General features: G+C 41.5%; 2 protein-coding genes across 3 annotated transcripts; one reads left to right on the top strand and one right to left on the bottom strand.

Moving 5' to 3' along the window:
* Positions 1-3,817, top strand: LOC108232160 (cytosolic sulfotransferase 2-like). The gene is made up of 8 exons (XM_017409778.3): positions 1-108; positions 1,071-1,221; positions 1,317-1,445; positions 1,517-1,617; positions 2,376-2,502; positions 2,590-2,687; positions 3,344-3,518; positions 3,625-3,817. Exons 2-8 carry the CDS (start codon positions 1,083-1,085, stop codon positions 3,735-3,737), a joined length of 882 nt encoding a protein of 293 aa, XP_017265267.1. The 5' UTR covers positions 1-108; positions 1,071-1,082; the 3' UTR covers positions 3,738-3,817.
* An 823-nt stretch (positions 3,818-4,640) lies between these two features.
* LOC108232101 (proline-rich transmembrane protein 3) lies at positions 4,641-23,225 on the bottom strand. 2 transcript variants are annotated; one of them, XM_017409683.2, is made up of 4 exons: positions 23,071-23,225; positions 12,716-13,593; positions 12,362-12,619; positions 4,641-9,446 (listed from the first exon to the last, which is right to left on the bottom strand). In XM_017409683.2, the coding sequence occupies exons 2-4, from the start codon at positions 13,524-13,526 to the stop codon at positions 7,450-7,452; spliced, it is 3,066 nt and encodes a 1,021-aa protein (XP_017265172.1). In that variant the 5' UTR covers positions 13,527-13,593; positions 23,071-23,225; the 3' UTR covers positions 4,641-7,449. The 2 variants fall into 2 exon arrangements, with proteins under 2 accessions (XP_017265172.1, XP_017265171.1); XM_017409682.3 differs by having other exon boundaries at positions 22,877-23,219.
* Between the last annotated feature and the right edge of the window lie 1,332 nt (positions 23,226-24,557).

The following is a 24,557-nucleotide window of genomic DNA, read 5'->3' on the forward strand; positions in this document are numbered from 1 at the left end:
GCCCTTTAGCAAAGCTGGAATCGGAAGCGAACTTCGCCGTGCTGAACTTGAAGGAAGTCGATAGGAAGCTGACTGTAAGACCCAAACAGGCAGAGAGGACACATTCCGGTGAGTTCAGTTCGTGTAGTCCTGTTTTGTACTTGTGATTGTTAGAATTAACAAAACATCAATGCAAAAATTGCAATGTTTAGGCTCGATTTTCTTTTTAAAATTTCGAAATGGTATCTAAACACATCCAGGAAGTTAAACTTGTAACTGCTCAAATAATGTACTTTCTGATGTTGCAACAGCCCGGGTGTGTCTGCAGCTTTGCTTTCTATTCCTTAAGAATCTGGAAAAAGTGTTGTCTGAAGCCCTTCGTGCGTGTTTCACTTTTTATACTAGATAGGTGTCTGAAAATGAGACTTTTATTTGTACTTTCTCAACCAAAGACTGGTTGCTGCATTCCAGAAACAGGTTTACAGACAAAAAGCCATCCTTCTGTCCTTTGCCAAAAAGATTTACTTTTCTGATTGTGTTACATAATGGCTCCTGCCTCTTCTGTTTCCTTGACTTTATTTTCTTAAATCATAGTAAGCATTCATGTAACGGTGGCAGCAATTGAACACAGGTTTTAAAAAAATCTCAAACACATTTACATCATAATGACTTTATCTGCCTGTACGTTGTGTAGTACAATAATTTTAATGCTCAGAATGTTTTGAATGACTCTCAGCCACTACCACGCCAAATTTCAGCACAATATCTGCGAAACTGACTAAGTTATAGTTATTCTTGTGCTTTCTAAGATCAGTTAGTTGTGGTGGCCATCTTGAACTGGATTGACTTAAAACATTAATCAGTTGTAGATGCACATCCAGTGATTATTTCCTGAAAGTTTCATTAAAATCCATCCTCTGTGTCATGAGATATTTTGCTAACAGACACGAACACACCTGCGCATAACTATCTAAGTTTAAACGTCTTTATGTGCTGATGTAAAATTGTAATTTGTCTCCAAAGCTTCTCTGACTGCTTCACTTGTGGCCTTTTCCGCCGTTAAAAGGATCCTGTGTTTGTGTTTTTTAAAGATACACCCAGAGATGGAGATACCTCCTCGACCTACTCTCTTTGACTTCCATGGAGTCCCCATGACCAGATACTTCACTGACAACTGGGAAAATGTGCAGAAGTTCAAAGCGAGACCAGATGATATCGTGTTAGCAAGTTACCCTAAAGCAGGTGGGAGTTTTATGGACAGACTCGACTCTGCTTTCTGTCCCAACACATCAGTTCGATGGCTTCTCACTGAATGTCATCTTTGTCCCATCTCCAAGGAAACACGTGGGTCTCTTACATCCTGGACCTTCTGTACTGTAGGCAGACGTTGCCCGAGCAGCAGGACTCGGTCCCACTCTTTCAGAGAGTGCCATTCCTGGAGCTCTACGTTCCCGGGTTTCTCAATGGTACGTCAGGTAAAACAGCGACATCAGAGTGGCGTTGTGGCTTGTCTGGTGACGTGACCTTTCTTTACCAGGGGTGGATGGGGCGAATCAGCTGACCGGCTTTCCACGCATTATCAAGACACACCTGCCGGTCCAGTTTCTCCCCCAGTCCTTCTGGGAACAGAACGCCAAGGTCTGTAGACTGCAAGTAAATTAGTGAGGTTTGTCAGTATTTGTAAATCTGACTTTTCTGATGTTTCTAGTTTTCTGTTTGGTAAAGTTGATTTAGCTATGGCAGCCATCTTGAATCAATTTCTGCCAGATGAGTGTTGAATGAGTTTACTTCAATTTGCAGACGAAGCTAAATTGAAGTTGTTCATGTTAAAACAAGCATAACAGAGGCTAAAATGACCAAAACGCAATTCTAAAGTCAGCAAAACAGATGCTAAAGCTAAAAAAAACCCCAATAATTAAAAGTGGCAAAAGAGTTGCCAAAGGTAGCATAAGAAAATAAAAATGAGGAATTGATCTCAGTGCATTTCCATAGAGTTCTCTTTTAAGTAAAATTAATTGTTTTGAAAAGTGTAAAAGTTCCAAAAACCAGAAGTCACAGCACACCTTCTCCCAGCCGAGCTGAGCATTTTGACATGATTAATAAAAACAGCACAAAGCATGCGGACATTGTTCGATTGCCAAAAACTTACAAGAGAAACGATAAAAAAGGAACAGTGTTGGGAATGCTGGCTCATCATTTACTCAATCAGTTATTCAGTCTTTCATTTATTACTTTCTACGAGTTTCATTAAAATCTGCATTCTGGTTCATGAGATATTTTGCTGTCACTACGGACAAATGAACACACAGGACACCGGCAAAACTCTGCACAGAACCTAAACAAGATTAAAATGTGACTGTAAGTTACGTCCAGTATTTGTTTCTCTGTGGCTGCAGATAGTCTACGTGGCTCGCAACGCCAAGGACTCGGTGGTGTCGTATTTCCACTTCGACCGCATGAACAAGGTCCAGCCGGAGCCTGGTGACTGGAGCAGTTTCCTCCGCAGATTCACGGAGGGGGAAAGTGAGCGGCATGCTGAAAGCTTTAATCACTGAAAACACACGGGCTTTTCACGTTGCTCATAGCTTGACTTGTTGACATTCCCGTCAGTGGTGTTTGGCTCCTGGTACGAACACGTGACAGGCTGGTGGGAGAAGAAACAGACCAGATCCAACATCCTGTACTTGTTCTACGAGGATCTGTCAGAGGTAGGTGGAAGGGATGTTTTTATGTGCGCGATTATGAAAAAAAAACTACAACTAATTAAAGTCCAAGCATTACTTTAAGGAATGCACATCATCTGCAGTCATCTTAGTGGTCAAACCTTTTAGATGTCGACGTGCATGATCTCTGTTGTGAGATGTAGCAGCACTCCAAGTATATGTTGGGAATGACTCTAAGTGAAGTGTGAAGTGCAGTGAAATTTATTTATAGAGCACTTTTCAGCAGCAAGGCGATCCAAAGTGCTTTACAACAAACAACAACAACGGAATCAAATACAGAAATGCAGAAATAAAAACATCAATCAGGTCATTTTAGTTAATAGTAAGTTTGGTATAACTATAACAGGGTAGTATGATTGGTGTAACTATGACAGGTAATTTGAGTAAACTAACAATCTGTAAGTCTAAGACACTATCACATCAACTTTTAGACAGACAGAGTTATAGCAATTTTATGTTGTTTAAGGTCAGCTGTGACAGCCATCTTGAGTTGGTTTAACTTCCAAGTTGGTTGTAGATGTACAACAGGTATTCACTTTCTGAGTTTCATTCCAATCAGTCCAGTGGTTCATGTGATGTTTTCCTAATGCTACAGCTTGCCCTTTCATAATATTAATAATAATAATAATTTACTTTTCCAGGATTTTGATCGGGAACTGAATCGCCTCTGCTCCTTCCTGGGAGTGTCTCCGAGCGCGGACAGTAAGAAACACGTAACAGAAAAAGTTCTTTTTAATAACATGAAGCAGAACAAGATGGTAAACGGGTCAACCAATGAGGCCTTTGACTTCAACGTATCTGCTTTCATCCGCAAAGGTTAGATACATCCTTCTCCAAGCATGATGTTTCTGAATTAATCCAATGAGGAGAACTGACAGAAAAACACAAATTAGCATTTTATGGTTGTTTTTATTTTTCTTAGGGAATGTTGGTGACTGGAAGAATCACTTCACTGTCAAACAGGACGAGGAGTTTAATGAAGACTACAAGAGGAAGATGAAAAACACTGATCTTCATTTCCGCACTATTCTGTAGTCCCTCCCTTCTGTCCACAAAAGACCCAAACATATTTAAAAATGAAAAGCTTAGTACTGTATTTTCCGCACTATAGGGCGCACTGTCAATGAACGGTCCATTTTCGAACTTTTGCCATATATAAGGCGTGTCGTCGTGCACCTCCCGATTTTTGTAACTTTGCGCAGACTGTGCGCGTTGCGCTCCATTCAGAATGGATGATTTCGGTGCTCTAGCGGAGCTGGTTCTCCTGTATCAGCATTTATATGGTCCCTCTATGAGAGATTACAAAGATAATCAAACGGCTCAAAACTCACGGAAGGATACTGCACTGACGTAAGCATCAAGTATAAACGCCTCCACCGCTCGCCGTGGGCGGAGCCCTGCGCGACTATAACTGAGCCTTAATGCTGCAAGCGGTGCGGCTTTGTAGTTTAACCAATGTTGTACAAAAACATTACGACTTCTTACATATATAAGGCACTCCAAATTATAAGGCATACTGTCGTTTTTTTTGAGAAAAATGAAGGCTTTTAAGTGTGCCCTATAGTCTGGAAAATACTGTATTCTTTGCAGAAACACATATCACGCTGTCTGAGTTTTCAAGTAAAATTGTCTTATGATGAAATTACAGTTGTAGATGTTTTAGACGGGCCTTGAAAATATTGTTATATGTTACTACTGCTACTACCACATCAAACTGTAGCCCAATATCTGTAAAACTGAGTTCTAGCAATTTATGTGTTGACTAACATGGTTAGCTGTGATGGCCCTCTTGTTTGATTATTTCCCATAAATTTTATTAAAATCAGTGGCTCATGAGATATTTTCAAATGTTTACAGACACATACACAGACATGAGCACACACATAATCATCATTTGCCTTTCAGCGGCAGGCGATAATAATCATGACAGTAGGAAGATTTTAGGTATACTGGTTTTTATTTGAATCCAGACTTCAAAAGCAGCAGGAAATACATGAACAAATAGTTCCAGGAGCAAAGTAAACAGATGAAACTAACACTGCACTTCTTCAAAGTTGCACTTCTTCAAAGTGTCGACACAGACGGCACAGGGCACGCTGACTGGATTCCCTACGACACGTGCTGCTCTGTGGGACGACCCTGAGGGTGCTGGAAGAGCCATGGTGTGAAACCATGAGCTGGAGAGGAAAATCTTACAGAATCATTGAAATGTAGACAGCAACAAAAAGTCCAGACCGCACTGTAAAATAACCTAAACAAGTCAAGCGTCTCACATCACCAAAAGTAACCAGACAACTAGTCGTGGAACGTCTCCGAACAGGAACAAAGCATCAGGAACTAAGTGTTATTACAAATTATCTAAATTTAGGTTTGTTTTACTTCATGTTGGAATAAAATCGTTCAAACGTAATGACTGAGGAAGGAAGCGTTGGGCTTTTTTTTGTTTGTTTTTTCAGGAGCAGGAAGAGTTTCAACTTAATTAAAAGACTAAATAGGGTCCAACACAAATATCTAGTATTTTTAATGCCTTTGTCCTAAATTAAAAACAACAGAAACTCGAAGCAGGAATGAAAATAAGCCGAAAGAGCTGCATTATGGTCACAAACCGGAGCACAGAAGGTTCTTGACCTAACTCATTTGGCCAAGTATCAACTCACGAGTCTTTCTGTCGTAAACAGTTCACAGTCTGCTGTGAAATGATCAAAACTGATCTCAGCTCAAAAGCATTAGAACCCCCCACGTTAGAGTTAGTAAGAGCTTGAGCTTGAAATTATTAAAGCCAATATTTGAAGTTGTTAGTTGCCGTTGCTTTAACCTATAAAACAAATCTACGAAATTCAAGATTGTGCATTCATGTGCAGAAAAGAGTCTGTGAAGAGAAAAGCTAAGTTTAGGCAAAGTTCTTCAGACTACAGAAGTGGTTTTTTGTGAACAGCTGTTGACAGATGCAGAACTCGGTGCTCAAAGTTCCCACAGTTTGCGTGACCCTGAAGTTATGAGGAAAGAGTCCAGGGGTCTTCTTACCTCAAGCTGATTGGACGGTAACATGTCCGTCACAAATCTGCCCGTCCAATCAGAGGTTAACCACCTTCAGCTCTATTGCAAACCTCAAGAGAGAAGTTGATTTTAAAGACAAAAACAGAAATATTACCAGTCAGAGTCCAAATGCTTTGGAAATTAAAGTATAAATCTTAGATTTTCATGATCAGGTATTTTTTATTTTATGATTAGGAGTTTCTCATCTGCACTCTGACTGGACAGTTTAATTAGTAATTGAGTTATAGCCGTCCAATCAGTTCTAGGAATAAGAACATCTGTAGTTCTCTTTTTTTGTATCTGCCAACGTGAACACCCACAAAAACACTTGTATAGTTTCAGTTTTTTGGGAAACTTCACTCTTGTTGTTTATGGAAAAATAAGTCTTTTCTGTGTGCGCACAAAGGTTTCTTCTCGGGGTAATTTACAACTTCGAACTCTGCAAACATTAATTCACAATCTCAAATTCTAATTTGAACCTACTACTTCAGATTGTCCTTCACAGTTGCAGCTATGACTGTTTTAAATACATCTTTTATTCATGAACACTTAAAAAATAATAGTATTTACATTGTTACATCGCATGTTTAAAATGTAGTAGTAAAATACTTCAGTCTAGAGTACAGGTAAGTGCTCTGTTATTAAGGTTTAGTATTAGAGCTCTGGGGTTCATGCCAAGCCAGACTTGTATGTTGCAGCTCTGCAAAGTTGCGTAGCACTTAGTTAAATATCAAACAGATTTAATGCACAGTAACTATTCAGATTTGGATTCTGCAAAAATGCACTCAGAGGCATCACTTACGGATGGTTATTGATCCCAAAAGCTTTGTCTGCAGCAAGTTAACTTGATAAAAATGCAAGCACATCAAGCTCAATACAGCGTCTACCAAATTAATCAGCTGCTAATTTTATCCTCAGTAGCCTTTTCCATACGTAAGCATGCGTCAGCAGATGAGCCATCTCTGTTTACTGTCTGCATCTTTATGTTACCAGCTTTGACATACAAGGCAAACCCAGCGCAGCTGCAGGAAGATAAAACGCATTGTACTCTGCAGCTGAGTCGCCATGACAACAAATGCAAAGACACTAGAGAGAGAACAGCAAAGAAACTGACTGTATTACATATGGCACGTCTTTATATCACAAAAGCAAACAGAATAAACTCCAAGAAATTCACAACCAATGATATGCTGACAAATGCTTTCAGACAAAACAAGAGCAAAGGGACCTAAAGGGCAGGCAGTCACATTACAGGGAGTTTAACATCTTATCCATTTCATACACTGTGGGAGGATAAAATGTATCACTATGATATATTTCGAGCACAGATCTGCTAAAGAGCTTCTCTAATGAAACATATGCAGTTCTGGTCCCTGAAAACTCAACATCAGACCAAAAGGATGTGTGCAAAAGAAGGTTAAAAAATGTTAGTGTGCTGTTTTTATCTGTGCTGTATTTCCCAAGTTTGCTTCATGGGTAAACGTATTAAGAAAACCTGTTTTATGCCCAACTTGGTATATCCTCTAACAATATAAAAGGCAACTAGACAATAAGTTTAAGACTTATTATCTAGATCTTCTATGTATATACTTTGTATATTTCCTCTTTCAAAAATAATAGTTTTGAATCTCAGGTTAGTCTTGATCTGACAGAAGTAATTAAATGAGTGAGTTTGAAGTGCAGTCATTGGTCTTAATGTTCTGGGTTTGGTTCAGAGGTCGATAATTTCACTGCTCACACTTGCGGAGTCGTCATGTCGACTGACTTCCAGGTAACTGCGTGACCCCACTGGCCTCCCTGGTCTCCCTCGAACCCTTTCAGAGTCTGGGGTGATAAATGGCCTTGTGTCATCCACTCCATCCTCCCCCAGATTCCCTGTTGATGTTCTGGAGGGACGAAGTGACACCGGACAGGACACTGATGAGGGTACACACGCTATGCCGTTCCCAGCCCACCTGTGACCTTGGTGAGATGGCGTCGGGGGAGCAGTCACCTGCCTGCTAGGCACGCTGCTGAGAATGCTGCCCCCCAGTGGCATAGAGGACTCTGTCGGGGCGTCGCTGCTGTCGGAAAGCAGCTGAGGGTCACTGTTTCTGCGGAGCCAGCCCCCCTGGCTGATCCCTGAACCAAGGGAAGGAGTCAGTGAAGTTTGGTTCAAAGGATGAAAAAGACTCCCCCCTTCGAGCAAGTGTTCTCTGTGCAGAGCCTCGTCGATGCTTCGAGTCAGATCAATGGGGGAGGGCGGCCGCAAGTCAAACTCATAGAAAGATAAGGAAGTATCCCTATCCTGATCCAGACTGCCACTCACTGAGCGCTGTGGGGGCTGACCCAGAGTCTGCAGTCTCAGCAGGGGCCCAGAGGAGCCATCAGTTGTGCCTCGTTCTGCAGAGTGGCCCCTGTTGTTTTGTCCGTAGTTGTTGTCTTTGACGCAGCTGGCCTGTGCCGCATTCGGTTCAAGGTCCTGGTTCCTAATGAGACTCTTGCTGATGTCAGCTCCAGGTCGCTCCTGGCCAGCCCAGTTGTTAGGCATCTCCCCCACGCCTCCTCCTCCTCCTACACCATTACTGTCAGACTTTCTGCAGGGCTTCCCCCGAAGGCTCTGGACTATCTTGGACCAGCACGTATGTCTTTGGGGGGAGCCTACAGATTGACCAGGGGATGGTAGTTCACCTGCTGTTCTGTCGTCTTGCTCTCCTTCCTCCCTTCCCCTGCACCCCGCAGGTCTCCAAAACACCCATGAACCCAGAATTAGGAGGAAGAACCCCCAGGTCAGTTCCAGGAGCCGGGCCCAGAAGTGCACAAGCCACCAGCCCCAGTTGAAACGGGTCCGATCGCCTAACAGTCCATAAAGCCAGATACAAGCATGGACATGCAAGCCACAGCACAAGGCTCCGAGTACTGAGCACACTGCCAACACTCTTCCCATAGTGACGCCTGTTCTCTGGCTTCCTGTCCAAGCTTTCCTCGCAGCCTCTTCAGGGACTTCGTGGTGGGGAACACGTATACGTGGAAACACATAGCACAGAAAGCCCAAACAGAGAGCCAGGCCCCAGCATAAAGACAGGGCCTGCAGTGTGATCGGCACTACAGGAGACAGAGCTGGAGACAAAAGATCGGCAGCCAACAGCACGGTGCACTGTAGCACAGTCAGTACAGCCACGAGGGGAGGATGCTCTAAAGTTGGAGTGAACAAACTCACTCTTGCCACCCTGAGTGCAAGCAGTGCCAGAACTGCGTGCGTCCACACCAGCAGGTGCAGAGGCAGGTTGTAGAGGGCTGTAACTGCAGGGAGGGGGAGGAATTTTCGTGTTCCATAGGGATCGATGAAAAAGAGAGCTGCCCTGAGGCCTCCGACGAGAAACAGCAGCACATTGGCATGTGCCAGAGCACCTCGATGAGGACAATTTGTACCAGGGGACAGCACGAGGCCAAGTGCCGCTCCGGCAAACAGAAGGAGAAAGAGACTTGCTGAGCCGTAGACATGAAGTTCCCAGGCCAAAGCCAACGGTTGGCTCAAATCTCCCAGATAAAAAGGTGTACCATTGTTTGAAGCACTCACACTGGGAGAGGGAGATGGGATCAAAGTGGAATAGGGAGCTTGGTAAGGATGTCCCAGAAGAAGAGAGCGGTTCCTCTCAGCCTGATACGTGGGGCTGAATCTTGACCGGATGACAGGAACAACACCGGTTGGGAGGACAGACGAGGCCCCTGAAAAAGAGCACACAGTTTCGGTTAATAAATGTTTAAATTCATGAGGAACCAAATGGTAAATTGATCATTCTATTAATTTGACCAATGGACAGAACATATGAAAGTACATGTGGAACCACAGAGAGCCACTAGAGGGGAGTAGTTGACTAATAAAGTTGTGAAGTACGGCTGCCTGATCCTTCCAGTTGTTTGAAGCAGCTCAGTCAGATCTGCTGTAATGCACTGCGAAGACCTACACATGGTTTATAAACCAGATAAATAAATAACACATTCAATGAAAATAATGTGAAATTAATCTAATTACATTTACATCAGATACGTTTCTTTCTTTTTTCTAATATCAGGAGAAATATAGTAATTTAGATGTCTATGTATCCATGTATGGAGACCTAAATCACAAACTGTCACTATTGGGTGGTCAGCAGTGGTCAGATGTTAAATCATGTGCCAAAAGATTACACAAACAATTGAATATCTGAACAGCTACAATCACACAACTCAACTATCTTAACATATTTAAACATGCTTTCATGGTAATCATCCTTGTTATAGTAATAAACACATCTGACCAACAATGATTCAGCTGAACTATCCATGGGGCCTAATTGGATTATATAATTAACCAGAACATCTTTGTTATGAAACACAGCGTGCAGCGACACAGTGCGTCTCAGAATTACAAATGACCCAGAACATATTTTTAGAATATACAATACAAAACTATTTCATGGGGGCGGGGAGACACCCGATCATGTAATACTGTGTGTTGTTTTATGACTATTTATGCTTTTGTTTGTTCAAACTGCAACACCTTATTTTGTTGAATAAAATGGAAACATCCATCGGGGTTATAATCATATCATTAACACAGAGCTTTGTAACGTAACTATGGAGATACCACACAATGAAAAAACACAACACACGTCTAAGTTAACTCTTTTTATTATATTTATTTAAAGGACAAACACACAGCATGCTTTGAGCATGCAAATAACGAGTAAATGTGTAAATTTGTGGGCTTAGTGTCTCTAAAATGATGGATTTCTAGAAGTATTGTTTTACTGTAAACATTTGAACCTAACAGATTGTGGAATGACTTTATCTAACACTCAACTTTCAGTCACTTTGAGTAACTCTTTCCCGAACAGAAGACACCCATAAGGCTGACACACTGATTAATGGCTCACTCTTACACATGTTTAACTCAACTGTTCTCTCTCTCTCACTCTATTCCTCCTGTCTCTCTCTCTCACACACACACACACACACACACTCACACTTCTCAGCCTCACAACGTAAGTGAGCACTGCGGATCACAAACACGCTCTTTTATTTACATAGAGGTAGGTTTTATTTCCTCCCTTCAGACTTTTCTTTCCCCAACAGGAACAGGATCCAGACACATTCCAGATGTGCCGATCAAGTTACACAGGTGGGCACACTTAGGCTTACCCCAAACCCTATTTTTTTTGTTTTTTTCTTTTTAAAGACACACACAGCCCTCACGTGTTGGAATGAATCACAAAAACAAATCTCTTGTTAATGAACTTGCTCTCAAAGAGGACGTACACATAAACTACAACACAACGACTGAGTTTAAAGGATGACAAGGACAAGTTTGGGGTAATGGCCAAAACAGGTTTCTACAGTTTTGTATCCATTGTGTGTTCATGGGAAAATTATTTTCATGGGCGTGGCTAAAAGAAATACAGTCAACCAGACAGACTATGTTCATTATCTGAATTGCCTCAGTTTAGTCCAATCACATTTGGAATGTCTCAAAAGCTCTAGTTTAATGTAAAATTCAGGGAAAGGCTCTGAACATGGATGTTCTCAGACAACTCAACAGAGTTTAAAAAGCAGGGAGGATGAATTAACAATTTCTGTGTAGGATCCTGTAGTGGTAAAAAAAAAGAAAACTACATGCTGCTTCCTAAATTTGCCTGTTTCTTACATAGCTCGTATTCTTTTTCACAGTTAATGTTCCTGTTTATTGTGTTTATTAGGTTCTTTTCCAACATATTGTGTTAGCTGCCCCACGGGGAAATACATCTCATGTACAATTAGTTCCTTTTAATGCAACAATTTCTTGGCAGACAGGCCTGAGAGGCACAAAGTGGGCCTGACCCATCTTCTCCTTTTTTAATTCTGAGCACAGCTGCTGCTACTTTATTCGGGAGCGCCGGTGTATTAAGCAAACGTTTGAGAGGTTTTTTTCCAGTTTAGGAGGAGACCACTGAATTAGGTTGAACCAATAAATCTGATTCTTAACAGAAAAAAAGGGGCATAAAATCTCAATCCAACAAAAATGCGGTTATGTTAGCAATGTGGCTTTGTTTTAAAAGTGCTATATAGGAGCGTCGGAATGTTTAAAAGTCATTGCAAAGTTATTATCCTGGTATCAAAGAGAACGGTCTGTGCCAAATGTGTTGAGTTTTCCTTCTCTGTTTACGTTTCCCCATCTCTCCTTCCTTCACCTCTTTCTCTCTGCATCTGGTTTTCATTGCTATCCCAACTCTCTGCATTTTTACGCCTCTACCTTTCTTTTGCCACACTTTTACGCACCCTGTCTGTTCTCTCATCTTATTCTCAGCAGTCTTTTCCCCAAACCTTACAGTTTCTCTCTCATTCTCCAACCCTTTCCCTGCCTGCAATCCTACCCACCTCCTTTTGACCTTTCCTCTCACCTCCTCCTCGCACTTTTGTCGCTTGCTGTGTCTATCCTTTTCAAACACAACCCCACTTTCCATGGAAAAGTAACTCTGCTTTTTCCCCTCCTTTGAAGCCTCTTTTTCTAAATTCCTCCAGTAAAACGACCCAGCTGTATAAATACGTCTGCTCCAAATGATCAGAAGACAGCGGAAACTTTAAAACTGGTCCGAACCCCAGAACGCAGCGTTGTTGTTTCTTACCTCTCCTTGAAGACTTTACAGTTGTATGACTTCCTGTTGGTGTGGCTCTGCTGCTTTGACTTGTTGTGGTCCAGTCTTCCTTCTGTGCCGCGCCGAGCTCACCAGTCGCAGATGTGTGGGCCACTTGTGCTGTTGAGGTGTTTAGATGCGAACCAGTCTGGCTTTGGCCTGGAACAGGTTGCCTTGCCATCTGTGACTGTGTCTCAGTGGAGTTAGAAGATGTTGGAGTGGTGGAAGGACTGTTTACCGCTAATTTATCTGGAAGTGTGAGGAAAAATTCACATTAGTGACATGATATGACATTAGGACCTAAACGTCTTACTGTCACAAAGCATTAATTGTAATATTTCTAACCTGTTAATTCTAATGTCTTCAGAGTTTGCTGAGTTATCACAGAGGGCAGTGTGGCTCTTTTCTCAGGCTGTCGTGTTGAAGAGATTGCACTGGTTGTACTGGTTGTAGTCAGCACAATCTGCTCTTTGAGTGGTGGGTTTATTTCATCACTAACTTTGGATATCATGGTCTGCGCCTGTGGTCGATACTGTGCCATTTCGACAGTTGGCGTAAGACGAGGTGATTCCTGCTTGACAAACGCTCCTGTTGGAGTCCTGCCTGATCCCAACCCTTGTGAATCGCCATCTTCTGTCTCTTTAACTGGTTCTTCCTCTGGATTCCCTGCAGTCTCCCCATCATCTGCAGGCTCAGCAGTAGCAGAAGAAGGTAAAGTGGGCAAAGGTGGAGCCAGGCCGTTTTTGGCAGCTTCCTCCTTTGATAAATCCCTGCCGAATACTAAACTAGCTGTGTCAGTCCTGGGCCTGGAGGCAGTTGTTTGGACTGTAGTATGCCCTCTACTTGGACTCTGTGTTGAAATATTAAAAACAAGAGAAGAATTGAGCTGTGTCATTGGATGGTTGATCTTTTCCTCATGTTCCACTGAGTTTGTAGTTGTAAATCTGTCTTGGACTGTTACTCTGATGGGAACGTCGCTGCGTCCTCTGGGAGGCAAAGAGGGCCAGAACCGAACAGTCTGCTTCGTAGGTGCAGGTGAATTGTTAGGCAGGTCCAAAGCGGGGAAGGAGGAGGATGAGCCAATGATGGTCTGGGCATCAGAAAAAGGGAGGAAGAAGAGAAGCAAAGCTGGGAACAGGAGGGACTTGGGAGCCATGTTCCACCGAGCAGTGATGTCTCAGTTCTTCTTGAAGCCTCAGTCTGTTCGTCACAACATCCTTCCACTGTTGAGAAGAACAAGCATAGTAAATAATGCATCTCCGATCTACTCCATTTAGAGTTAACTGTCTGATACTTACACATAAATTACATTTTGTTTAATTAAAAGAGGATAATTTACTAATAGTGTTATGATATATTTATCAACTGTTGCCATGACAGGCAGGCAATAATGTAAATGCCTGTGTCTGTGTCTTTGCTTTTGCAAAGAATCTCATGAACCCCTGATATTAATAAAAGCTTTAAAACATTTTTTATTTGATGCACATCTATAACTGATAAACATATGGAGTCAACCTGACTCAAGATGGCCACCGCAGCTAACTAACTTTAGCAAACACACACAAAAAAATGGCTATGAACACAAATATGGCTAAAACTAAGTCATTTTTTTCAAATATTGAGCTAAAATCTGGTGAGGTAGAAGCTGAGAGTCACCTCCAACACATACTCCAATTACAATAGCCTTTGCAATTTGTAACTCATTTAGGAGAAAATGTGTTTTTACTGAACAAACCCCATTTCACCCTTATTTGGTAACTAAAACCTAAAGTACATATGGTAGGGTTTTCTAATTCTGCACAACTAAGTTATATCAATTCAGCTCAGTATTCTTGTCATTTTTAACAGTTACCCAAAGCTTGCTGAAACTGAACTCATGGAGCAGTAAGTCATTAAGTATTTCTGCTTATCTATAATTTAGGTGGTGCATGTTTCAGCCTTGCATCAACTCCAAGTAAGCTATTGCAGCATGATACCAACAAACTCTCAGCTATATGGTTTCAGAGAGCGTGTTACATCTGCTGCCACACATGAACACGCACAACGACAAGACCTCAGGTTCTGTGTTATAGAGCAGACTGCAAAATGAAAACAATCAGGCCAAGTTTAAAAAAAAGAAAGAAAGGCGTCACAGATGGTTTTATTTAATGACAGATGGGTACTCAAACTTTTTTCTTGTGTTCATGCCAGGAAAAGTATCCTAAAAGAATTGTTTTTCCTACTCCAAACGGTCTTTATCTGTTTTGTTCTAAGTAACAAGACTTATTAGAGCGATGGTGTTTTTGCCTGTGTTGGTGTGTGTGCGTGCGTGTCTATCTGTTAGCAATCAGGTAATTTTACAGATATTGAGCTAAAATTTGGTGTGGTAGTAGCTGAGACTCATCCTTAGGACATATTCAGAGTCCTAATGCATATCACAAGAGCTTGCAATATCGCAAACGATCCAGCGAAATGTAATACACAAGCTTCAACCAATATGGCTATACCTCTATCATTTCTCATCATAAGACAATCTTAGTTCTGGCATGAAAGATGGTGGGTGATATGCATTCTTTCAAGGATTGCTAGGCTTTTAATGTTCAAATGTTTTTGAGTCATGATTTTCAGAAGGTGTGAGACCAATTGTGGTGTATTTTATAGATCCAGATGACATGTAGAAACCTCTAGCTCCTTAAGAACTGCACAATTTAACAAATTGCCAAATCAAACAGCTGCCAGTAATTTCAGTTAACATCCTTTTTTTTTTTAAATACAAAGAACTCCCTTGTTCACACCAGGTTCTACCTATGACTCACAGATGGAGATAACCCCTGGAAACGGGGTCAGAATGATGCAAAAACTTCAGCTGAAACGTAAGAAGGAAAAGGGCAGGAAATAGAAATCAGAGCCATTCTGCTGCGTATGACTCACCCTGAGTCTATTCACATCTACGATGATCGGGCCTCAGAGAAGTTCTTGTCACAAAATGCTCCTACACCAGGGTTTGTATGTGCATTTAGTGCTCCTGGACATGCTTAAGGAGTGAGTAATCTGTGTGAGTACTGAATATGGAAAGTGTGTTTGAGTGGACAAGCAGGCTCACACACACACACACACACACCGAAACACAGGATGTACTGTTTGAAAATTTAGATGAATGCTCAGAAAATTTGAATATTCAGTTTGGTGTTTTTGCAGTGCTACACATGAATGTTTAAAGGGGGAAAAAAAGCTCATCGGTGTGTGCAGTAGTATAACTGCCAGTATATCTCACTTCCCGCCCACTCACAGTAATCTCAGTGTTTATTTACTTTCCTCTCTCAGCCATCTCCTCTGCTTTCTCCAACCAGTTCCTGTTTCCCAACCTTCCTGCCTTTTCTTTTATGCCCCCAGTTTGAGTTGGATTATTTATCATAGCCCCAGTGCTGCGTGAGGTCTGAGCAAAGTAAAAAAGAATAGAGTTTATGAAGGGATTGCAACCCCTGGCAAAAATGATGGAATCGCCACTCTTAGAAGATGCTCTTTCAATTGTTTAAGTTTGTACAAAATAAAATAAAGCCCAGACATGTTACAAACCATTATTTTTTTAAATTCCAACCTTGTGGCATTAAGAAACTATAATAACTAAAGAAATATAATTGTTGTAGTCAGTCAGAGTTGCCTTTTTCTTTTGATCAAGTAGAGGAAAAAACTATGGAATGACTTAAACTTGAGGAAAATATTATAGAATCACTCTGTGATTTGAAATGTCAAAACAAACATCTGCAGCAAATTAAATCTGCTAATTAGTCTTCAGAAAAAAAAGAGTGTTCACAGTTTGGAGAGTTGTTGCAGAAAACAGATTGACATGAGTTATGTATACAGGAGATATCAGCTGAAACAAAGGAGAGGTTTATGAAACATCTTGAAGGTAAATCAAAATGCTGTAAAAGATGTTGGTTGTTCCCAGTCTAAAATCTATCTTCCCAGTCTAAAAATGTCTAAAATCTGAACCAAGTGCAAACAAAATGCTGCTATACTAAGGAAGACATTAAAGCAGCAAGATAGTGGGCAGAAACTAGAGTCAATGTCTGTGACCAAACTGTAACAAATCTCCTAAAAGAAATGGGATTTACATACAAAAAAGCCAAACGGAAGCTATCATTAACACACAGTCAGAAAAAAAATAAGGTGAGAGTGGGCTAAAGAAAAGCAATCATGGACTGTTGATGGCTGGATGAAAGGGATCGTCAGTGATGAACCTGCTCCGGGCAGGGTGATGATGCTGGAACTTTGGTTTGGTGCCGGTCCAATAAAATGTAGAAAAATGACTGCCTGGAGAAATCATGTAAATTTCCACAGTCATTGATGATTTGGGCCCACATCTCAGGTAAAAGCATTAGGGATATGGCAGTCACTACATCTTCAATAGATGCCCAAGTCTACATTGTAATTTTAATTTTTCTTATTACATCAGTTCAAAGGATGTTTGGTAATGATGACCTCATCTTTCAAGATGATAATGCATCTTGTCATGGTGCAAAGGACGTGAAAATCTTCCTTCAAGAAAGACATAAGGTGGATGTCGTGGTCTGCAAATAGTCCGGATCTCCATCTAGGTGAAAATCTGTGAGAAATTGAAGAAAATAGTCAGTGACAAGGCTCAAACCTGCGAAGCTGATCTGGTAGTAGCAACAAGAGACAGTTGGAGCCAGAATGATGATGTCATTATTTAGGTCCATGCCTCAGAGAATTCAAGCTGTTATAAAACTTGGAGGCGGAGAAACGAAATAAAGAATGGAGCAGTGTTTTTCTTATGATTCCATGTTTTCTTCAGAGTTGAGTGATTCCATTATTTGCTTCTTTACTTGATTTAATAAAAAGCAATTCTGACAGACCACATTAATTATATTTATTTCCCCTATTTATAGTTTCTTAATATCATAGGGTTGGAAGATTGAAAAATAATAGCTTTGTTGCACGTCTCATTTATTTTTTTTACACAAAATTAAACAACTGAAACAACATCCTTCAAGAGTGGCGATTCCATCATTTTTGCCAGGGGCTGTGGGAGATAAGAAGGTATTTATTAGAGAGGGCTGATATAAATAGAAACAAATTAGATAGAGAAGCTCAAACGGTGGAGGAGGCATGATGTGATGGAGCTGACAGAGGAGGGCAGGGGGATGAGCTGACGGGATTGATGACAAAATTTAGGACCGAGAGAAGAAGTGAGCGCTGCAAATTTAGAACATGGACTCGGGGTGGGAGCAGATACGTGATACAAACCGACACAAAACAAGGAGCGGAGTACATGAGAAAAAGAGGAAGAGTCACACTGAAGGAACAGGTTTTGCACGAGAGAGGCCATCAAGTCAGGAAGGTACTCAAAGAAATCAAACCAGCCTCTCGGTTTAGCTGGCAGGTCTCTGACAGTCAAACATAAACAAACGTATTATCGTCTGCAGCCCAAGGCAAAAGTGCAATATTGTTTTCCCCAAGCCTGTGAGCATGTTCTTTTGTCTAAACTGTTAGTGTTATATCCCATAAAGCAGTGGATGGATTTTAATAAAACTCTCAGATACGCATCACTGGGTGCTCATTGACGACACTGTCAGAAATTATCCCTTCTCTGCACTACATTCGAAAGCTAAAACACAGCAAGCAGCTCACCAAAACGTTCTTGTGGACTTGCAGAACAAGAGTCCACCGGACCAAAAACAACTTGAGCCCATTTGGGTAGAACGGCAGCTCATCCAAACAGCTCAACTAACAAGCCAGGAAAAAAGATTGTCTGGTGTAATTTCTAATCAAACACTAAAAAGAGAAAAAACAAACAAACATTGGCTTCATCACTCAGTTTGATGTTTACTTTAATGAAAGTCTCTCCATTCCCTCAGCTCGGGTGCATCTGTGCAGGAATCCCTGAACAGGGACTAAAATACACAGACGCAATCCCAAAGAGAAATGACTTTTCTCTGTGATGCTCCACTAAGGAACACAGATGGGTCCTCGGTCAGAGTATTTTTATCGCTGTCAGCCCCTGGGGGCAGGGGGACACTTCACTCTGCCTTTCACTTGCACACAGTGGCGAGCATGTTGTTTAGATACGGTCACTCTCTCTTGCACAATACGTGCTTTGTTCCAGAGGAGGAAATACCCATGGATAATGTCCAGTAGTACAGCAAGCAAGCGGCAATCTGCAGATTACTATAAACTCCTTGCCCGCAGCGTGGACCTGCTCGTTACACAACCACATGACTAAGTACTACAGCAGCTGCGACTAATCAGTTAATCAGTGCAGCACTGATGTCACGTCTGCACTCGCACATCGATATGACAAACTAATGTTCAAAATTTCCACAAGAAACCTAGCAGTGGGGGGTGGTGTGGGGGTTGCGTGGAGTCAAGTTTGTGGGGAATCTCTCCTTTTCCTAAAAATGCCCACTCTCTTTCCACCAGATCCCAGACGGTCCGACAGAGCAGCCTTTCCATTGATTTGAGACACTATTTCTGACTGTGCACAGAGGATTACTTGTCTTTTGGACAAAGACTGATCTAATTCATGCATGTCTCCACAGGCTTGGTTTAAAACGCTAAATCTTTTGTAAAGACCAAACTGTTTCCTTCAAACAGAGTATATTAAATATTGAGTCAAAACACAAAATACTAAAATGCCGTCTTGTTTGAGTAGTAACGGATCAAATGATGCATCCTTAAAACCACATTTTAGACTATAATTCACCAAGGCAAACGTCCAGAAATGTCCAGCTGCTTGTGCTTGGAAGGCATTTCAATCTTTGGACTCTTTCTGAAGGGACAGTATGAACATTTGTTTTTATTTCCTAATTTTTAGAATCATGAGTAACGTTTTAATTCTGTTACTGCAATCAGGCCAACACAAAACTGCAACTAATCCTGTTTTAATTTGAGATATAATAATATTAAACCAATAAATTACAATCAAATGTACTTTTAGACGATCGGGATATTATTATTGTTAAAATCTGGACAAAAACATGTGCAAGTAGACAAATATATGATATACAAGAGTTGTATAAACAACTGATGGCACTAATAATACACTCATTTTTTACTTTCATAGTGCCAGTTTAACTGCAAACAGTAAAAAATAATGTAAAATTGATGTGGAAAAAATATATTTTCACAGTTTAACTCTGCTCTCTTGCACATGAGAACTACAAACGACTGAGCAGAAGGACAGTTTTCTGCTCCAATTACTGCAAGGAAGCTGTTATAGCTGTGAAAGACGGCAGTAGAGTCAAAAAGAAATTACAGGATCACCTCAGTATGTGGAATCGATCCTTTTAGGACAATTAATTTATGGATAACATATATTCTAAGAAATCCTTTCACAAGTTCCTGAAATATATTCCATGGCCCAAAGTGGAGAATATACAGATGGTAAGAGAGTGTCCAGAATCTGAGAACTGACGGATCACAGTGCCAAACACTCGAGCCGACTTTTAGTATTCAGCGTGAAAGTGGCTGAATACTAAGACGAGGCTGAAACTTATAACCAGAAACCTTCACATGCGAGAGGTTAACTGTGGACGTGGAAGAGCAAGAAAATCAGAGAAGTAATAAAGAGAAGAAGCAGACTACAAAAGCCAGATTACAATGTAATCTATCATAAAGGGGGCAGTAAGAAAGTCTGTAAAACTGAACAGGAAAAAAAAAGAAAAAAAACTGGAAAAGAGTGATATTTAGCTGGAAAATCTTTCGCAGAGAGCTGAGTGTTCCTGTAGTCTGGTAAAGTATTACAGCTCGTGCAGATGTATAACTTGTTTGTACGACATCTTGGACAGGGAGAGGCGGGCAGTGTCGGGAAGTGAATGTATGTGAATATTGTAAGTATGTGGGAGACACAGTGAGGGTGGGCGGACAGGAGAAGGAGTATGTGGTTACGCTGGTATGCGGGGGGGGGGGGAGTCGCCGATTCAACCGTTACAAAATTCCACACCTTGAAGTAACACGTGGATTGCAAAATATCGTCATTCTCCCACAGCAAATTATGTTAATAAAAAAAGGGTTCTTCACCAGTCTGTTAGCACGTCTATTGGGACGTCCTCGAGCTCCTAACCTGCGAAATAGATTCTCCGGAACATTTTCCGTGTGAGGTCATGACAACATTTAAAACCAGTCTCAGACTAAACTTATCCGTTTAGCTCCAGACATAAAAAAAAAAGTAAAAAGTTTGTTAAAGGTGCCTCTCTGTATTGGATGGGGGTGGTGGTGTAGCAGGGGAGTCAAAACTTCCAGCAACAGACCACACAGCGGGGTCACGCTCCAGAACCAATCTCGTCCTGCTCTCTGTTAACGGCAACAGCAAGACAACTTGACTTCACTGCGACTGCAGCAGGGGGAAAGACAAAACAAGGCAGCCGAGGAGAGTAAACTCAGACTGATAACGCTGACAAATGATAGGAAACAATGAGAGGGAAGTTCGGCAGCAATTTGACATGATCTCCTGCCAGTTTCGCACTCTTTTTATTGCCAGAAACACACCCTGAGAGATAAGTGAGTGGGTGTGCTGCCTACTTGGAACAGTTCTTAGGCCACAAAACACTTTCAGGAAAATAAATCACAGGCATGACAAGTTATAAACTGGGTCTGCCACAGCGATCTGACCACAACTCCTCTAGATTGTTACAGCTGGATCCAGTGAAATTATGTTGAGGTTTGCAACCAAGTTGTATGTAAATTAAGTGCTATCTTATAAAGAGAACTTGATGCGAACTTCAAAGTGTCCTGCTCATTAAAGATTGTTTCAGTGCTTGGAGATTGTTCAGCAGGTTTGTGCGTCCCCGATGAACCGAGTTAGGCTTTATTTTCAACTCTCTATTCAGGGTTTTCTATTCTGTAAGGTTTATCATACATGCCACACGGAAAGCATGCCACATTAAAGACTTCAACTCCAAACATGAGCGAGTTTTAAACAAAATAACCATAGAAGCAGGCCATTAATGGGAGGCTCAGTGCTCAGGTATGAATCATGTTCTGTTTTGTTAGATCTGTTTTTCTCTTTATCTTTACTTCCATCGAAACACTGAAAAATCTCTCTTGAGTTTCCTTAGAAGTGGGCAAGGCCCTTTACTCATATTAGCTGTCTAGGGTGTGCTGGTTTTTCCTAAAAATAAAGTCATCTAACAGGATTTCTACGACCAAGCAGCATCTAGGAGGAGACCCGAGGCAGATTGGTGCGGGTTTGTTTTCTCTTTCTGTCCTTTTCTTTCTGCTTCTATGTGTCCAAATCCTAATGAAAATGTGAGTCAAAACTGTTTTAAAGCTCAGGTTTATTGTAAACACACACACACACACACACACACACACACATGATCATGTAGTTTACCTGCTTAAAGGTGCTCAATGCAAACTATAACATGAAAAATTAAAAAGGTTATCCTCAACTATATGAAACGGTGCAGTTTGAGAGAATTTGCTCAGGCAGTTTTCCCAGATATACCGATGTGGCATTCTGAAAAGTGGGTGTGCATTCAATGTAAACAAAGCACTGAATCCACTGAAAAACCACGTGGAAGCTTGAGTCACGAGACTGACCTACATTAGGCTGTTTAGTCGGTTATATTTTGATCACTGCTTATATTACTTTACTCAACAAATCTGAGCACAAACACAACACCATTATATTAATAATGTTAGACTTCTCAATCCCTAACCATCCTTCCATGGACCTCGCCTTGGTTGACCTATTTTCAGTCACCTAGGTTGTTTTCATAAATAGAAAACCCACACAAGGAAGTTGGTGACTGGTCACAAATAATTTTGCTTGCAAATTTTGAATTCAGGCACACACTAACCATCAGATTTTGTTGCCTACTCCATGATTTGTTCTTACCGGTCTTCATGACATTCCAAAGAGCCCTCCTTTAGAGTGTCCACATAAAGAGTGGTCCACTTGTTGCTGGTTCCAACCAGACAGTTTCAGGGCCTCAAAATGAACCATTAAGCAGTCGTCTCGGGGTATTTGGCATTAATAATCAAATGAATGCAGTGTGCTGACGTGTTAGTTTCTGTAACAAAGCTTTAAGTCAAATAACAGGAATCGAACCAGGATCTTTTTAAGGAGACAGTAAATGATTTATCTGTAAGCTAGGTATCAACGCAGAGAGGCAATGGCTAAAATATGTAGAAACTTTGCTGTGGAGGACTGCGAGTTTTTGGTGCTACAGTAAGCTAAGCTGAGTTTGTAAACGCTTTCAGGAGAAGCTGATAAAATGCGTCCGAACTGACGCTCGTCTCTGACGCGCTCTCAGGAAGACGCTTCTCCTGAACTTGATTTATTGAGCCGAGCTGCTGCACGGGAACCAGCCCGGAGGCTCGACGAATCCCCGTTCGTGCAAACTGAAGCGTGCGCGCACAGTGCGGTGCGTGAACCCGAGCCTGAGCCCGAGCCGCCGGTGCGACGCGGCGCAGGTGGACGCAGCGTCACCCACTGCGCACCGAGTCGCACCGAACCGCCGCATAGCAGCTGCCGGGCAACCGTCAGCCCCCTGCAAAACATACCTGCTGCTCGGTTCGGCTGCTTCCTGATGGCGTCCGCTGCGGCAGGATGCAAACACTTAGGAGGACATATCGGAACAATGAAAGAAAAGGTCCCGGTTCAACGCTTCTTTCCTTTTTTTCTTTTTTTTTTTTTTACCCGCAGTGTACAACCACCGGCGGTGAAGGTGAAACCATTCCCCTCAGCAGCCCCGTACCTCAGCCAGTTCTCTCGCCACGAGCCAGTGAAGTGAAATACGCCCCCTCCGACCGCTTCTTCTCTCTCCACATCCCTCTCTACCTCTTTTTTTTCCTCCTCACAAGCGGAGAAACAATCGCCAACCTACCGCTTGGCACGTTTATCATTACGCAACAACGCGCGGATACGCACTTTCTTATCGAACACCTGGTCTATGGCAGGTCGTTGTAACATATAAACAAACCGCACTTATCTCGTTTTCGCCACCACTAATAAACATCATTTTATTGTTCGGAAGAGTCTTTACAGTACAAATGCGTTGGTACAAATGTTTTCTGGTTTCTTTTCTTCTTCTTCTTTTTTAAGCCAACAACACATGAACACCCTCACCCAGGCACCCGCCCCTCAACAGACCAGCGAAACATACACAAGAGACAAGGTGTGTGTGTGTTTTTAAGAAAAAAATATATCTCTATGTAATACACAGGCATACTTCCATATGTGTACATACAAGGAATATGCACATACAAGCCAGAGTTGTTCCAATTTAAGAAAATAAAGGGCCTCTCTAACCCAGCTTATATATGTAGGTGGAGCTGCAGAATTAACCTCATGGCTAATAGAGCTGTGAACACTATTAAGTCGTTTTTAGCAGGAGAGAGATCAAGGGAAGAAGACCACACTCCGAACAAGGCAGTCGAGGCATCTGCAGCAATATCCTCTCCACATTAGACAACGTAAGAAAAATCTCAACCCGAACCTCTTGACAGAGGGACAGCACTAAAACATGTGTGAGTAATATGCTGTGGCCTGTCGTTCACTTAGAGGGGACGCAGGTGTCAAATATTTTTGCAAGCTCGGCTTTAGTATAAAAAGCTCGATTTAGGATCCAGTGTTGCAGGAAACTGACTGAAGATCTGTGCACCCTCTATAAAACATTAATAGCACTCTACTGACATCCCTGTTTGTCCGTATTGAAATTAAAGGCATGAAATGGTGCGTTCTTATGAGTAGAATTTATATTTCAGTCTCTCTGCAACTGGGGTTGTGTTAGGAAAACTTAAGCTTGGATTTTCAGAAAGTTTCAGTGGATGTTTTACCGTTTAATAACTACTGGATATGTATTGTATGGCCGATTAATATATGATTTCTTCCTGTCAAATTTTTAAATATATCCAGAAGGGCTTTCATCCTACATCAGCATTCAACATCTCAGACATCTCAAAATTCTTTCCTTCTGCAGGTACCTGCAAATATCCCATTTAGAATGATCATTATGGATATCTGAAACAGAATTCCTAGTGGGAAAAACTCACATTTCAAATAAAGTTCTTATGTTTTTATCAGGAGTTATTACTAGTCATAAGTTTCAATTAATTTGCTTTATGTTGAATTGGCATTGGGCTCTGAATAGCAAATCTAAATAACTTTTTAGATAGTTGTACATTGTTATGAGTCATGATTTCAGTGACAGATTTCTGAAATTGCATTTTTAACTAGCCATAA

This window comes from Kryptolebias marmoratus, linkage group LG8, assembly GCF_001649575.2.
Source record: "Kryptolebias marmoratus isolate JLee-2015 linkage group LG8, ASM164957v2, whole genome shotgun sequence".
NCBI classification, from domain to species: Eukaryota; Metazoa; Chordata; class Actinopteri; order Cyprinodontiformes; family Rivulidae; genus Kryptolebias; species Kryptolebias marmoratus.